Source organism: Chaetodon trifascialis, chromosome 6 (genome assembly GCF_039877785.1).
Source record: "Chaetodon trifascialis isolate fChaTrf1 chromosome 6, fChaTrf1.hap1, whole genome shotgun sequence".
NCBI lineage: Eukaryota > Metazoa > Chordata > Actinopteri > Chaetodontiformes > Chaetodontidae > Chaetodon > Chaetodon trifascialis.
Window position 1 is genome coordinate 21265567 of NC_092061.1, and position 18201 is coordinate 21283767.

The 18201-nt window shown below is 42.7% G+C and overlaps 1 protein-coding gene across 2 annotated transcripts in view; it reads right to left on the minus strand.

Moving 5' to 3' along the window:
* Positions 1 to 18201, minus strand: part of fras1 (Fraser extracellular matrix complex subunit 1) — a 228953-nt gene that overhangs the window by 94457 nt on the left and 116295 nt on the right. For both annotated transcript variants that reach the window (XM_070964455.1, XM_070964454.1), the window contains exons 15-19: positions 16509 to 16649; positions 16243 to 16383; positions 15979 to 16146; positions 7742 to 7882; positions 4813 to 4959 (exon numbers count right to left, since the gene is read on the minus strand). In XM_070964455.1, the coding sequence (XP_070820556.1) occupies positions 4813 to 4959; positions 7742 to 7882; positions 15979 to 16146; positions 16243 to 16383; positions 16509 to 16649 (738 nt within the window). The remainder of the gene's footprint in view (positions 1 to 4812; positions 4960 to 7741; positions 7883 to 15978; positions 16147 to 16242; positions 16384 to 16508; positions 16650 to 18201) is intronic.

Sequence of the window (18201 nt, forward strand, 5' to 3'; positions counted from 1 at the left end):
TTCCCATGCAGAAGTATTCTGCACACATTTAGTCACTTAACTCCGACTCAGTGTTTTTGTTTCACCCCTAAAAAAAACAATTTTGAAAGATTTGATATTTTTTTGGTTCTCTTTACAGACGCTGAAACGGAATTTCCACATCCATGTTTTTATGTTGTATTAAATTCCTTCTTGATGCCTGCAGGGTAAAGATAAATGATTGGCTCCTATACAAAGTGAACTGCTGTAAATATTGAAGAAGACCTCCATGAGTTCGAATGCTGTTTTCATTTTCACCTCAGCTTAAGGTCACACTGAGATGTTCCTGCCTGACACTGAAGCATTCTGCCTAATGTTCTCTGATGAACTGATGAAAAGCCAAACAGGAAATCTGGAAAATAAAGCGTGACAGTGAGAATGTTCAAAAAAAAAGTTTCCTAACAAAGAAAAAAAATGGACAAAGTTGCATTTTTTTATTCACTTTTCCTGCTAAATTGAGACATAATGATCAGTGGTCTTGTAGAGTAGAGTGGTGGAGCGGTCTTGTTGACATCAGCACAAGTCTAATGTGCCTTAAATGTCTTTCCATGGAGGATTTCTATTCTTAATTGACCAGAAAAAATAGGAAGAAGAAGAAAAAAACAGGCCTTTTATGTCAATGTTGGTATGCCTTGTTTCTATGGTGATGCATTCCTGTTACTCAACGCGCAGGTCTATTTTAAGCTTCATATGTTGTTAAATCATGGCTCCAACACATTTTGGATGGAAAATAAATTGTTTTAGCTTGAAGCTTTGAGCTGGAGTGTTCCACAAACTCTTCCATTTGGACTTTCACACATCTCAACGTTTGCTTGTCACTGGCACAGAAGTCCATTCTCTTCACATCAGACAAGAAAGGTTAAGAAGAGAGAGAGGAAGGGTGAGAGAGAGGGGCAGCAGTGTGGCAATAGAGTTAAAGAGCTAGATTTTTATGATTGCCTGTTTACGTATTCCTTACAGTGAGCCTTGTCCAATTATCGTGTTTACTCTCAGAACAACCAGCACAGGCAGGGGAATAAATATCAGGCATAAGCCTAACTTCTAAGCACAGCCAAATCACCATCAGCAATGGAAATTACCAACATATCCATCCAACCTGGAGGGAGTCTGTGGGACTGGTGACTGAGCAAAGATGAATTATTAACAGACCAGCTAGCTGCTGTGTCCTTTAATACTTGTAGAAAGGAACCGCCTGATGATTTAGTTCTTAAAACCTTAACAATGATGTGGCTAGTTTGTCTTCAGAGGAAAGGTCTTGGGGTTGACAAAATCAAAAGGATTCTTCTTCTGGGGGCCAGGAAATGCATGATAATCTGTCCAGTATCTTGAGGAATAGTTTGTTTGCAATGTTGGCATTTTGTTCAGTTAAACTGCATTATGCCCCTGAGATTTTAACATTTGTTATGAAAATTTTGAACTAATAGTCAAAGTTTGGCTTCATCCTCTGAGGATCATGAATATCCATACAACAATTGTAACAATTTGGAGAAGAAACCAGGAGATAGAAAACAATTTCATCTCAGTGACAAACGAACCACCCATGAAACAAACATGAAAGAATGTGGATTCATCGACGTAAAAGGATGAATTTTTCCAATTTCCTACTTGTGAGAAGATCCATAGTGGCAGTACTATGCTGAAATCCTTACCCAAAAATTGCAAAAACTGAACAACCTGACGGGTTGTTGGATCAACCACTCAGGTCCATGCAACCTACACAGTCTGAGGGCTCTAGTCTCACCACACATCTGATCTTTTTTCAGTTCTGCCAAGTCACTATTTCCCATCATTCACCTGGGACTGCTCTCATAATTTCAGTGTTTGCTCAGTCAACACTGAGGATAATAACAAATGAAAATGGAAAAAAGGGTAGCAGAGCCATCTAACTGGTATTTATGGAAAGGAAGCAATTCAGCCTAAATTAAACAGGAGGAGTTTCTCCTTTTTTGCCACAACAAATGCACCATCTTTTACTTCTTTTCACCATTACAGGCTCTTTTGATGAGTACAAGGTTTCCGTCTCCAATAGATGTGTGAATTTCTGCAAAAACACTGAGCATGATGGCTCTGAACGGAGTCTCAAATCAGAGCTTTTTGAGGACACTGGCTAATTGCATTGGCACAAATCAAACAGGAGTTCCTGTGGAGAGACGCAGACAGGAAAAGACAGAGCGAGAGAATGAGAGAAAGACAGAGCAGGGGAGAATACGAGGAGACAGCTCATAGCGAGACATCTGCCTGTGATGGCTGATCCCGCATGAACTCCTGATTGAAAGCGAAAGCCTCATCGCCTTACGAGGTTACGTAACAGTGACGGTCCTGCTGGCTGGACAGAGGTAATCCCAGGCTGTGTGTGAGTTTGTGTGTGCGAGAGAAAGTGTGCGTGCACGAGGAATAAAGTGATTGTGTGTGTGTGTGACTAAAAGCACGCAAGGACAATGCAAGAATAAAAAATGTGTGTATGTGCATAAATCTGAGAATTAGAGTTCAAGAGGGACGTTTGTGTGTATACGTGTGTGTGTGGGTGTCCTGGCCGGGCAGAAATGATGACCCCAGTACTTCTGTGCCCCAAAAGTGCCACAAGGAATCTTTTATGAACATGCATTTGGCTGAGCTTGACCCATTTAGCCGTGTGTTTAGCCATGCTTATCTGCTTGTGTGCGCGCAAGCCAGCAGTGTGTGTCTGCACACACGTGTACACACGAGTGTGTCTGTGAGCTAAACTCTGGTTGCAGTTTCACGTCTACAAACAGTGTGTCATCAAAAACTGTAATTAAAAGTCAATGCATCTACTTTTTCCTCTCAGACTGTGTTTACCCCCCCGCTATCTCTTCCATGCTGGCTTCCCACCATGTAAACACGCCTGTTTTTAATCTACAGCCAGCGGTCCAGATAGGTAAAAATTCATTTCATTACCCAGCGAGGAGGAGGAGGACAGCAGCAGGAGCTACCTCTGCACACAAACACTCCAATCTTCTATTTATCTGCTGTCTGGTAGTTTATCATATTTTGCCTGGCAAAGACAAATAGCATTTTTTGTGCACGATGAGAAAGAGAAGTGGGGCGAGGAGGTGTGCCGTATCTTAGGCTCCTGTTTATTAGCGAAGATCTAAAGAAAGCTCGTCTTTATCCCGATGGATGTTTCGTGTAGCATTTCTCTGAAAAGCGTAACTGTGAGCAAGAAACTCGTTAAAAGTTTTTTTGCTTTTTTAAATTAGACCAAGAGGTGGAGATTCATTTATAGATAAAAACTTTTCTCCGTTTGGTTATGGAGAGGGAGGAGCCGTTTCACCTTTTATGCTGGATAGTCCCATTTCAAAGTCTTTTAGTGTAATTAAAGGAAATGTTTCTCAGCATAGAAATACACAGTTCTTCTGGAAATGGACACTCCCACAGGATTGTGGAGCCTTTCCCAGGCTGTCAAATACCAATTCTGTCAGTTTATGTTATGGCTGTGGCTAACAGTTTAGCATGGCTTCAGACACTACAATACCCATGAACCCTCAGTTATGGTATGCTTTGGAGAAGCCGATCAAAGGGGAAAATCTGAGCTACAGCAAATTCAGACCACGTCATTGTTGCAATTTGGGGACAAACAGCAGCAAAATATAGTTGCTGAACTTATTCAAACTTGACTAAGAATCTGAAAGTGAATTAATTTGAAGCTGTTCCATCAGGCAGGATTATAGTAAGTGTAGTCTTCTGCTTCAGATCACTGTCAGTGATGCACAAAACAGAACAAAGGCTGAGTGATGGCATATTACTGAAATGCACCTTGAGAAGTAAACTTCTCTTTAAGCTTAACCTTTATCATAACATTTTTCTATCAAATCTACTTGATATTTTCTAAAACAGGTGCACACTTTTGTACTTGTGATCCAGCAGGCTTCAAGCGCTCCACCTGTCTGTCACCTAAGTATGTTTATTAGAAAGTGAATGGGACCTTTTCAGATGCCGTATCATTTCATTCTTCTAATCTATTTGTCGACGGTCGATTGCCCAACTGCAGCAGCTGCTGTAGTTCAAATTATATTAGGCAAACCTGCTGATGAAAGCATTAAGGTTCAAATCCTACCATCTGGATTCATTCTGTGTTTTTTTTTTTTTTAGGTAGGAGAGAGAATTGGTACCAAGTCCAGCTGTGATGCAGACCATTTGAAGCTGTGATCTCTGCAATTATATGGAAAGTTCGAGAAAAAAGGATGGACTTGTGTGTAAGAAACTCAAAATAAACACCAAATTTCAACAATTTTCATTTAAGTTCACAGATTGCTCTACATTTTAAAGCAAAATGTGGGTTCTTCCAATATGGGACTCTTTAAACGAGTCCTCAGTCTTTTGATCAGCTATGACCAAACTTCTCTTGTTCTTGTTTTGTGTCCAACTGAGACTGAAGCAGAAAAGCAGAATTTTGACTCAGCTTGCAGCTCTGCGGATCGTTTTCGACCCAACATTTCAAAAGAAACAGACTGCAGAGCTTTTAAGTAAAAACATATCAATCGAACAACATCTATTTTAAAAGATGGTTGGCATTACTCATAAATAATGCAGATTATTGGCGCTACAGACAAACGCAGGACTTGTTATGTCTTGTTACGTCAACGGGCAGCGCAAGGCACTAACCCTGCTAGTGTTGGTGGTTCTATCTCCACTGGGGCCACTCAGGCTAAAAATACGAGCACTCGTGGCAGCGGATTTGATGAAAGCTTCGTGCAAATGGCATACATACGTGCATGACACCATACACACAACCAAACACAGACACACACATTACACACACACAGGATGACTTACTGAGGCACTCTCCAGTGACAGCATTGAGAAAATGCCCCTCTTGACAGCTCGTCCTGCAGTAGCCGTTCTGTAGGGAGGCCGACGGGGGGCAGGAGGCACAGTCGGCCTGGGAAGGACCAGAGCAAGTCCGGCAGGATGGGTGGCATGCTGGTTGATGGAGGAGACAGGCAGGGGAGAGGTATGTTAGAAAAGGGTCAAATTCAGGCAAAAAATAAATTACAGTGGTGATGAAAGTGAAGTGAGAAGGATAGAGGTGACAGAGAAAACAGCCATGGAGGGAAAAGGGATGTAGGAGGAGGAGAGTGGGTGAAAGGAGGCAAGGAGGAGAAATCATGTCAATTTCATTTATACAGCCCAATATCACAAATCACAAATTGGCCTCAAGGGGCAAGAAGAGGGTTGAAAATAGAGGCGAACTGAGGGAAGGACAAGAAAGAAGAGAGGAAGGAGAAGGGTGGCAGGAAAGAAGGAGGAACTGAGGTGGAAGAATATTGATTCACGAGAGAGAAGAGGAAGAAGATAGTGTAAACACATTATTCATGAAGGAGGCTTTCATTAAAGGACCAGTGTGTAGGATTTAGTGGCATCTAGCAGCCATGTTTCAGACTGCAACCACCTGAATACCCCTTGCCTACTGTCCCTTACCAGTGTGTAGGAGAACCTAGGGTGTCTGTTTCCAGTCACCAAGCACACTGTAAGCTTTTGAGTGGTTGCAAAAAGCAAATGGCCATTAGGTAAAGTGATTGGCATATATGATGCTTACATTTGGAAAAAAGAAGATGGCTATACTCTAATGCACTAACTAATGGCCATACAACCGCAAGAGAGACATGAGAGAGGGCAGGTACAACATTTACAGCAGACAGATATTTAACAGATCATTTCAGAGGGAGAACTGTCGTACAGACATTTGGTAACAAGTGGCCGAGTTACACATCCATGAGACACACTGCAACATCAAAAGTCATTTGGAGTTTTTAGGCACTCGGTGAATTCACCAGGAACCATACAGTAAAACTAAAAACTATGAAATAAAAGAGGCTAAAAAGCTCTGTAGAGCTGCAGAGTTGACAATAACTCTTTGTGGCTTTTTCACTGCAAGCCACCCCTTTCACATTACTCATAGTCATTTGATTCATTGCCATTATAAAAGAATATCGATTAATGGAGCTTTAAGTACACGCTGTGTGTTATTGCCAAGCGTAAAAAGTCACCAGCACCGAAACTTGACAGTAAAAGTTTACTCTCTCTAAGACAGAAATACAATACTTCTGCAGGGTATCTGGGTGGCTTCTAATGAGCCAATCAACACTAAAGGAGTCAGGGCCAAGCAAGCAAACAGACCCCATTTGTTTTGGTATCCCAGGGGGAAATGAAAGCTGAGCCCATCATTCTTCTTAACTGTCCAGGTATCCGTCTGCGTCTGTCATCTCAATTACTCAGCCAACTATTAAGAGATTCAATGATGTTTACGACAGGTTTTCGTTTTCCTTAAAAACACCTGAAGATGATGTTGGTAGACGGGACATAGAAGGGGTCGCTTTGTTTCAAATGAGGTCAGAGACGGTAAACTGAGCTGATGTAATGGATGGAAGATGAGAGCAAATGTATTTTCATTAAAGAGGTGGGTTATAGAGGTAGGAAGACAGCCAGACGAGCTCTGCTAGGCTTTTTTCAGTGGTTCATGTGCTGTGGTAGCTGTTGTATATATACCACCACAGCTTTATACTTTATACTTGGTTTGATGCTTTTCGTTGCATTTGACTTCGAGCGTTATACAGACAATACTTCTCGTCTGTGCTCCGTCCAAACTTCCAAAACTGTCTCAGTGGTGTCGGCTACATGTGCACCGCTCAGAGAGGGAAAAATATTCTGGATGTATTTTCTCCCCTTAACAGTGGAAACAGATTTCTATGGGTCAGAAAAGGTCAGCCAATAATTGCAATGTTTTACAGCCTCTGTGGGTTATTCCTGATTAAGGCAGAACGAGGCACCAATAGCTACAGACACTACAAGTCCACAACAACAGTGGTTTTAATTTGGATAAACACCAGCGTTAACAATCCCACTGGTGTGAGAATAACAATTATCCTGATCATTGTCTTATTGGTTTAGAGGCACTGTTTATGACACCGACAACAGAGATCGTTAATCTCATATAAGGCTCTACAGTTAAAAGCATCGGTTACATAACGAAGCTATGAAACAGCCTTACAGAGGCATGAACACCAAGAATCAAAGTTTGCTGGAAAAGAGAGGGTGGAGATTTCACGCAGTGTGAAATCTGTGGGTGTGGACTCTTGTACTGCTATCTTTGTGGGGACCAGCTTCTGACTTTGAATATGAGGACGTCTTGGGAAAGTGAGGACATCTCACTCCCCCCGAGAGCTGTATGAGAGTTTTGGTTTTAGTGTTAAGCTTTAGTTGGGCACAAGGGACTGCATCATGTGAATGTGCTCACAAGAATAGAAAGAAAAATGTGTGTGTGTGTGTGTGTGTGTGTGTGTGTGTGTGTCTGTCCAAAATTCTGTTTACACAGTCACATTGTGGGGACTGACCTCCCTTATGGGGACAAAATGCATGTCCCCTTAATGTAAATCATTAAATTTTAGGGTGCAGACTGAGGATAGGGTTACGGGTTAGTTAAGGTTAGATTAGGTACAGTGTGTGTGTGTGTGTGTGTGTGTGTGTGTGTGTGTGTGTGTGTGTGTGTGTGTGTGTGTGTTCATTACTCACAGTGTGAAGACATAAATCTGTTTAAGTCCCGATAATGTATGGTTAGGGTAAAACAAGTAGTGGTTAAGGCTCAGGTAAATCTCGAGGAACTGAAAGCAAGTCAATGTAATGTCCTCCGAAGTGATGGAAATGTGTGTGCGTGTGTGTGTGTGTGTGTGTGTGTGTGTGTGTGCGCGTGCGTGCACACTCTCACCTTGGCACTGGTTGTCCTGGATGAAGAAGCCTTGCGGGCAGCTGGGGACACAGCGGCCCTCGTGCAGGCTTGACGGGGAGGCACAGGACGTGCAGTTGTCTGCAGATGGCCCGGTACAGAGCCAGCAGGAGGGATGACACTCTGAAAAGGACACAGAGAGCAGTTTTAATGTTCACTACAAAAAATAACCAAAACATAAGGTTGTGGCCGTAGACAAAAGATGCTCCCCCAGCTGTTTCTGCTTTCTACTTTCCTACGGTCACAGTTCACAGGAGTCTTGGTCTAAAACTTAACTCTATCAGTGTACTTTTGCTGCATCTCCTGGAAAGAATTTTGATGATGGGACAAAAAAGATGTGGCCATTTTTATTATGAGGTACAACAGGGAGCGTACTGTACGGTGAGAAGTCAATTTGCTGTACATATTACTAATTTAGTTCCACTGTAGCAGCCATGCAGCATTAATGAATCAAAGCTGAATCAAGGATGACTGCTCCTGTTTCTGTGAAGGTATACACCTAAAAATAGTAATAATAGTATGTATCTGGGCCTAAACTGTAGCCAATTTTCGCCACTAATTTGTTATCCTGCAGCCATTCTACTGAGTCTCCTTCCTTCCCTATTGACATTTTTTGGAATCTGAGTCTCAAGAGCTTTTGGTCTGCTCTGCCAGTTAGAAGTAATGTAACACTCAGATGAGGCCAGCAGCCAGCTTCACCAATCAAAACTCACGCATTTACACCAGAGCGGGTGCCAGCTCAGAGACAGAGCCTGATCCAAAAGGGCCAAAAGCCAGCAAAGGCTTCTGAAATATGCTCGACTGCTTAGTTTTGACTACTTAGTTTAAATAATGAAACATACAACTTCTGCAAGGTCATTTTTTTCAATTCAGGATGATTTATATATGAAGGATACAGATTTGGAAGTTGCAGGTAGGCAGGATGAAGCTAAAGCATGTCACTTGGCTCCACACAGCTGTTCCGGTTAACGGCTTGAAACTTTACTATTCAGAATCCGTAACTCTTTAGCAAGATAGTCAAGTCTATTAATGGTGTTTTCTATTTACTATTACTTCTATCTTTCATTTACTTACTGATTTACAAGCAAGTCATTATTTCAGTGTTTTAGCTTTTGTGTTCTTAAATATTGAACCAGAATTTCACTTGGACTAAAGATAAATTGTAAGGTTTGTGCTGTTCAGCAGCCTCATTTCATTTTAACAGAAGTGTTCCTTCATGCCGCTTTAAGCGATCAACTGTTGCGTGTTTAACCAGTGTTATGTGTGAAAGGTTTGGCCATTGCTGCAACATTCCTGTGCTTATTGTGTGTTTTTACACTTGGCGTCAATGCATGCAACCTCCCTGTCCCTGGATTATTTACCCTTCCCCCTATGCCCCCACACCATTCACTCCCCACCTCTGCTGCCCTGAAACGGGCCTTTTGTGCAGCCTTTGATGTCTGCTTTGGCAGCATGAAGACAAATAGCTGAGCAGCACTATCAGCTCTGGCACCTGAGCTGAGGCACGAACCGACCGGCTGCTGCTGATGGTGGTGGTGGGAAAGACAAAAGGCCTGTCACCAACAGCCAGGAGCATCATGTGTGTGTGTGTGTTTGTGTGTGTATGTAGGCACTGCCTGACTTTTTTTAAGTACACAGCATGTGCACAAATACGTGTGTGTTTGTAATTACTCCCGTCTGGATTCTTTCAGAGGGCTGTCAGCTGTATCCGGGTCTTGTGTACACTTTACATGACAGCCACTGTCATGCAGACCAGTTCTCTACCTGAGCCAACACTGCAGCATGCGTGTGTGCGTGTGTGCGTGTGTGTATCTCCACCAACAAAAACATCTACATTTGGAAATGCCTCAGTGTCAGAGCAAGGACCTTGAAAAGTTGCAGCAGTCATCCGAAACAGTCAATCTGACGTCCCATCATCGCCCACCTTCTCCCTGTCACCTACCCATAATGCCCTTCTGCTCTGTCGCATATGGCAATTTAATTGGTTAGCTGAATTGAGAGGACAGACTATATGTTTCCGTGACTGAGTTTACCACCCACCGACATGTCTGCTCATCCATGAACACACCATCATCAGTGACTCATCTTAGTCACGTCTGTGTGACATAAACACACGTTCAGTGCACACAAACCTTCTTATCAACAGTCAAAAAAACAAACACACACTTGGAGGCATATTAAATAGGCTTCCTGTCAAACTTATTTCATTAATGAGACGCGAGAACAGGAATGATAGGCAGCCTCTCGTTCTTTTATTGCAGCTTGGATATCTAATTTGTGGTGGGACGGAAAGCACATATTGATTCTGGTAATACCCAAATTCGTGTGCGCAGGCGTTCTCATCACACATTACCTGGTGCACACGCTCAGAGAGTCAAATTCATTATTTTGTTTTGTGCTGATAGGGTCATAATTTCAGGTGGATGCAGTCGATGAGGTTGTGATTTAGTTTGGGGGTGTGAGTGCTCCTTGATGCCTTCCACAAATGATCCTTCTGGTACACTACATGGCTGATCATTGCATTAGTGCAGCAGAGAGCTCTGCCTGCTACACAGCAGGAACACAAGTAGAGGGTTATATCTCATTCCCCTGAAGTGTCTAATGTATCATTCACATCAATTCTGCCGTATTACTGTACACAAGAAGCCTGTCAACTTTTATGAGGACAATTTTGAGAAACTGGCAAGTTTGCAGTGGAGTTACAGATACATCAAGAAAGAAAGAAAGAAAGAAAGAAAGAAAGAAAGAAAGAAAGAAAGAAAGAAAGAAAGAAAGAAAGTGGCGTTTTCAGTCTGACTTGGCTGCTACCTGAACTGAAGGTTGTATTCCTGACCAGATTTCTGTGTCATGGATATCAGGTTTTCATCCTTCGCTTTACCTATTGTCAAACCACTTATCCTGGCCAAGGTCAACAGGGAAACAGAGAACTGAACAGTCCACACGTCCTTTTCCCCAGCAGCTTCCACCAGCTCCTCTGGATTTCCCTCCCTGGGGTAGCCATCCAGTCAGTTATGCAGGAAATCCTCCAAAAGGAGGTGACAAAGAGGGGAACAGGTCTCCTTACTCTGGGCCACAACTACTGTGACTTTTTTTTCTTTTGTAATGCAAAGGTTCAGTTCATTGATACTGAGAGCCTCCTAAATCGCTGAGCACAGAGTCACCCTGCCACCTTGCAGGCAAACCTCATCTCTGCTGCTTGTATCTTTAGTGTGTTTCTCGCGGTCACTATATAAAGCTCGTGTCCAAAGTTACGACTCAGACAGAAATTAAGAGGTCGCTCCTCAAAAGTTCGATTTGACCTGTTGAAGATATTTGTTGGCCTCTGTTCTTTTTGCATCAAGCTTCAAGTTCGGTCATCAAACCAAACTGGCCTCCGGGGGCCAGAAAACAGATACACACAAAGACTAAATATGACTCTGATTCACACTGATTGGAGAAGACCTCACACTGAAAAAGCCAGGTCTGGAAGAGGACAAGCACCACAGGAGCACTGCTTTTTGTGCTCAACGCCTGCAGAAAGGTCAGGTGTTTGCCTGCTGTGAAAGCCCAATTCTATAACACAGTCCATGTGTGAAAAAACTGTACAGTATACAGTGTTGGGTAAAGCAAGACATTATATTTTACAGTAATTAAGATTTACTTCTACTCCTTATTGATGAGAGTTTGGTAACATTACACCAGATTGCATACAATCTAACAACCCTTTAATGATATTTAATACAGGAAACATAATCTTACAAACACTGCTGTTAAATACAGATGGATCAAAAAACATAACAGCTGGCTCACTAATGGTTAAAACTTTACACCAGCCCAAACATGACAATTAGCAGCCTGAACCACCATGTTCAGAACACACACACTGCAAACACTAATGTTACAAATGAACATTTGCATTTTGGAGAAGAAAACAGTGACTTTAACAAACGACTCAATCCAGCACGGCATGATGGGGAATGTGGGCTGCCGCTTTAGCTCCAGCTTTCAGAGTACTTGGCATAAAGGAGGTGTGTGTGTGTGTGTGTGTGTGTGTGTGTGTGTGTGTGTGTGTGTGTGTGTGTGTGCGTGTGTGTGTGTGGCTGGCACTGTCCAGAGAACAGCACGCTCGGCTCTGCCTTGTTTGCAAATTTCAGATAACTATATTTATTCAATGCCTTTTTATTGGGCAGAGGCCTCAGGCTTATGTGCATATAGTCCAAAAAATAGACTTGAAGCGTGAATAAAGGCTTCCGGCCGTGGTTCCACCTATGAAGCGCAGCGGAAACACAAGCCTCCACAGAGCCGGTGCAGAGAGCTATAATGTCAGTCACTTGCCCAACACTGACATCATCACGACACAACCTATATTTCACAGTTCAGGCATGTGTCAACCCTTCCTGTATGTGATGGCATGCTGCAGCTCGACCTGTCTATCGAGCAGCATTAAACCTCCTACACACCACCTCTCTCTGTCTGCGCAGGACGGCTGCTGACTGGAGAGGAGAGGGATTTACAGTCTGGAATTTGCTCTCAGACATCCGATAACTCGTCAGCTCCGGCCCACTTAATGTGTACATCACTCTGTGTGTGTGTGTGTGTGTGTGTGTGTGTGTGTGTGTGTGTGTGTGTGTGTGTGTGTGTGTATCAGTGTGTTCGTAAACACTGGAGTCTGTGAGTCTCCTATCCTTCGTCCTCCTCCGCTTCAGGGCAGTGGCTGCTGCGGAGGTCTGAGTATTTGTCAGAGCAAAACACACACACACACACACACACACACACACACACACACACACACACACACACACACACACACACACACACACACACACACACACACACTCCCACACATGCACACACACGCACACACACTTGAACAATAGCCTGCTTTGTTCCCAGCTGTACACCTGAACCCACTCACACTCTACTGAGGGAGACCTTTGTTACTGAGAATAGAGGCAGAGTGGAACAACTGCTTTACATATCACCATGAGTACAGCTTTAATGGCACGTCATTTATCGAGTTGATCCTCAGCTCACTGTGCTGAGCCTAATTTAGGAAGCTCAGAGTGAAAGAAAACTAGATAAGTGGTGCTCAGTCAGACACAATACCTGACGAACAATGTAACTCCAAGCTGAGACAAGCAGTTCAAATCCAATTTTCTCTATGACAAACACAGAGTTTTTTTTCTACAGTATGAAAAGGCAGAAATCTAATATTTAATTTTTTAGATGTTGCTGAGACATGATTCAAGTCCAGTCACTGAAAATGTAGTTCAAGCCATGTTTAGGTGCTTGTATTGCCCAGTTCGCCAGAGGTTTGTTGCTCTGCAGATCATCCATCGCCAACAGGAGCACACTGGGGAGGAGCTTCTGAACGGCTGTGGATGAGGAGTGATCTGTTGGGTAGTGCTACTGTGACACAAGGTGGTTTCCGATTTAGCCTGGCTGGGCCCCTTCATCAGTGTCAAACACCCTGATGAACCCAGGTTACATCACTGATGATGTCTCGCACTAAACCTGATGTTCCTACTTGCACTGTCACACAATTAGGAGTCCATTAAAGGCCCATGCTGTTTCTCTGCTTCATTTTCTGCTCTGTTTGCTGATTAATCTGATGTTTCTGCTTTGATTCTGCTTTCTCGTTATTGTGAATGTTTGTTTCACAGGTCTTGTCACAAAACAGATTTCTGTTTAGTCACACAGGCAAAACACAAAACCTGAATTTCAACCCAATCTAGCCCCTGTGCTGGCTCAGTGTTGGTCCCATGCAATCAGAGAGATAAATGGGTGTTAGAGGACACTCCAGTCCAGCTACTACTCATTCGTAATTGTCTCTTCCAGGATGATTAAGGGAATCCAATACTGCTTACGGCTATTCAATTCACGTAAAGTAAACAAAAATTTCCCCAGTGCTCGGCCTAGTCTGAACTTGAAAGTAAACTGTTGTGAGGAGACATATCATGCTATGACCTAAATGACTTCAGGTTCAAGATCCCTAAACTCAAAGTGATGCAGACTCCTGATGTCCTGCTGCAGACTGCTCAAGGCCGTTCCACTTGAAGTATAAAAAGCAGCTGAGAGGATGCAAATATCCATTATTCTGAGGTAAAAACTGTAATAACCTATTTGTAGACTCCAGTGTGAGAATTACTCTGACTGCCAGCAAACCAGGAAGAAGCTTTTCAGTCTTGGTGATAACTCACCCACTTTCCTCACACAGCAAACAACACAGGAATTGAGGGAAAGTATTAACCACAGCAGCAACAAATTATAATGTTTCTGAGTCTTAGGAATCCAGGAACCATCAGCTAACAGGAAACTACTCCTGACATCCCTCAGAGCACCATGTAATTGACCTGATCAGTAAACTGTAATTGCACTCTGAAACACAGCTGTTGAGTGACTGTAAACAGACAGCAAGGCCTTACCAGCAACACTGTGGGAAATCCCAAGAAACCTAGCCTGAACGCAACCTGCCTTGTCTTCAACCTCTTCATATCTCATATGTCAGTCATTTCCTTCACTATCTCCACTGGCAGTTCATGCTTTGAGACCAAGAAGCGAGAAACGCAGCAAAAGCAAAGAAAAGCTTGCAGTGAAACAATTATTAATCTCCAGATGAGTATCCTTAAGATCAATCCAGCAGCAGCTAATCACGTTCAAGCAGGAGGCAAAGGCGCCTTTGGCAGTGCAGATCTGCAGATCAGACAAGAACCTCAGCTGGAAAGACTCTGCTGTGGTCAAAGATGGAAATGACTGCAGCTGCATCACATAAGCAACACAAGACACAACAGAATTCCCCAGGGTGCGATCAATAAAGTCATATTTTATCTTTTTTTTTTATCTTATTTCACTGCCAAAATTTGAAACTTACCTGTGACTTGTTGGATCATAATGATGCAAAAGTCATAGACTAAAGTTACCCATGAAGGACAACAATATAAATATGATAGCATGACTGAAAACAAGATTTTCCACAAAACCTAATTAAAAAAAGGTTCAGGCTAATTTTGTATATCAAAACCAAGACAAACGACTGCAACATCCTTCTTCTTCGAGATCACATCACTTCAATGTCTCATGATATTAAAACCACCCTAACTGATCCAATCGAAAGGCTCTCTCTGCCAAGTAAAATACCTAAAATTCCACATTAAAGTAAATGGCAGCTTTAAAACCGCTGTTTGACCGTGTGTGCTTCATGTCATTTCAGGTAACAGCAACTGCGGAGGATGAAAACTAAACCGAGAGAAAAGTAGAGCTGAACAAAACGCCAGTGTTGGCGAATGACTTGGCTGCGCGAGAGGAAGAGACAGCAGGTAAAACCAATAGCTTTCCTCTTGCCAAATGCTGAATGCAGTATGGTCAGTGGGCACGACGACCGAGCAGGGAGGTGAGAAGACAGCAGAGCGGTGATTGTGGTAAATGGATCGAATTTGACAGCACACAGTTGCAGGTATGAGGGAGGTAAAGAAAACTGATTACGGTCTTTTCATCTCCCATTTCCTCTTCCTTGTTATCCCCCTTTGTTTTTAAAAAAAAAATAAATACCCCATGGCATTCTGGCAAGGAGATGTTAGTTGCGGTGGTGTGTGTTTGTGTGTGTTTGTTTGGTGGGTGATAATTATTCTCACTTGACAGACGATCCCCTCAAACCTAAAATCCACCTTAGAAATTAGCCCATTACACGCACAATTTCACACTCACAAACAGCCTAATCAGGTGTCTCCACACACACTGTCTTCCTTCTCCAAACGGAAAGACATCCACAAAGTCTACACACACACATGCGCACACACACATAAATATCTTGCAAGCACTAAATCAAATCCAAACTTCTGTTTGAACTTTTAGTATTGTGCAACAATTACCAAGACAGCAAGGGTTTTTCAACATAATGCATGATGATATAACAATTGCACTAAGTCTTTGTCCATGTAGCATCTGTTTACTTGTGTATTAAACATCGACAGTAGACAGTACTCCACGTTAAAGCAAGTTCCTCCTAATGAATTTCTGAAAGCCTGATAAATTCATGTCTGTGTATCCTACATTTAAATACAGGTGTTTATTGTGCTGCTCATTACATAGCCTAAAATGTCAGCATTATGTCATTATGTAAACCCAAAGTGGCTGATGACTGACTTGCTAACTGGCTTGGTAACTTGTTAACAGAGGCACAGATGCACTGATCCTCCTGAATAAAGGAGAGAAATGAAACCAAAAAAACCTTATGCACTCACCTCTGCATGTCTGCGTGTAATCCAGGAAGCTCTGTGCAGGACATCCAGCTGTGCAGACGCCGTGCTGGGGCTGGCTCGACTGCAGCAGGAGAGCTTCCTCTGGTTTGTGACAGCGGAGGCAGTCTGAAGCCAAGGGTCCCACGCAGGAACGACACGAAGGATGACAATCTAAATGCAGGGGAGATGAAACGTCAAACAGGCAGACTGGTAGTGGTGGAAAATTATAATGTATCATTCTGAAAAAAATGAGATATAAGCTCTTACTGTGGCAGGTAGTGTCCTGGGAGTACAGTCCCTCCCCACAGGCCTCCACACACTGACCCTGGTGGAGCAGAAGCCCACCTGGACACGAGGTACACTGGGATACTGAGGGACCCCAGCAAGAAGCACAAGAGCTGTGGCAGGCTGAGGAGAAAAGAAAAGGGGAAGAACTGAACCAGAACTGTTGGTTTAAAGATGGTTTCAACTTTTCAATGCTGTAAAAATATTTTATAATACTTCACTGACAAGTGTTGAAGATTGAAGCCTACCTCTGCATCTGCTGTGGTTGTCCATGTAATGCTGAAGTGGACACTGGGAAATACATTTCCCATGATGCAAGGCGGTCCCTGGATGACAGCTCATGCACTTGGGGTTGTCAGGGAAACAGGAGGCACAGGACGAATCACAGGCTGTGAATCGCAGCACGTGACAGTTAATGGCTTCTGGTCACAATGATAAACTGCACTGTGCTCAATTTAAAACTGAATGACTTCTACTCAAGCAAGGAAGGAAAGTGTCTTAACAAGAGTCTATGAGACACGGTGAGGACCGCCATCAAAGTTAGTTGCATGTTTTGATTTCAATTGTTAGCACATATGTGTTTTTATTATAGCTATGGCTCTACTTTAAACACTGATAAAAAAAAGAAAAAAAATAGTAACAGAAAAAAATTTGTCTGTAAAAAGTAAAGTTCGAAACAAGTCAAAATATATCTGAAAAAAAAGTCAACTTCAACCCCCAAGATAGGATTGTGTGTTTAAGTGTGTGTGTGTGTGTGTGTGTGTGTGTGTGTGTGTGTCTGTGTCTGTGTCTGTGTCTGTGTCTGTGTCTGTGTGTCTGTGTGTCTGTGTGTCCATATTGACATGATACACTGACAAGCACACACGCTCTAACAGATCTTTGCCTCTGTCTAAACAGAGGCTAAAATCAGTAAAAGGTATTCATACGGCGTGCTGGAGGGGACAAAAAAGGAAACTTATTAAATCTAACCCCACAGGCCCTGAGGAAGAAAATCCAAAAGTTAAAAACCTTCAGCTGTCTCCAGATGTTGACATTTTAAACCAGACCTCAAAGCACAAACTGGCAAGTTCTAATGTGCTTGACCTTTTTCCATAAAGTTCCCCCAGTTTTTGACATTTTCTAAAAGAGGGCTCCTCACTGAGTGCTTAAAGTGTCCCAACCCCTCCAGGTGGTTTTAACCAAAGAAAGAGCTTAGCTATGTGCTGCTAAGTTCACCATCGCCCTGAGGGAGGCCTATTCTGGCTCCTCTTCATCTTACCACTTCAAAATAGAAACCATCCATATTCATACAGGATCTCTTTATTCAAAGAATTTCTGAGCCCTCATTAGCGCAAGATACAACTGCTAATTATTGCTTTTAATTGTTTGTTTGCTAACTCTTGCGACTGCTGACTTATCATTTTGGCACCACGTGGAGTGGATGCTGGCAAGAGGCTCCACAGGGATGCTAAAAGGCAAGCTCAAACAAACCTTCACCGCCAGTTCACTGCTAACAATAAACCGCTTATTGTCTCAGATGCTGTTTGTTTACCGTATACTGCATCGGCACAACGTGTGACATCTAATTTGTTTGCCTAAATATCCATTTTCACTCCTTATGAGGTGAAGCTGCACGCTGAAAACATTCAGAGGGACAACTGCAGTTTTGTAAGCTGCTTTTTACTCTTTCTTTTACGTGGCCTTGAATTTAGGAAAAACAAAAAACACACTGACCGACAGTATCACACATATGGAGTATGAAGATATATGAACTGTGCATCTCGTTACAAATCAAGCAAAAATCAAGCCTGACGTAGAGTTTTGGATCCGTAAAGGTTTTGGAATTCAATTAAAGTCTAATTTCTTGTTTTGGTGGATAATATTCAAACATGCAGGCATCACCCAGTTCACGCCAGTGTTAGTGCAGTAAAATGACCTCAAATAACAGATTTTTCCTCAAGT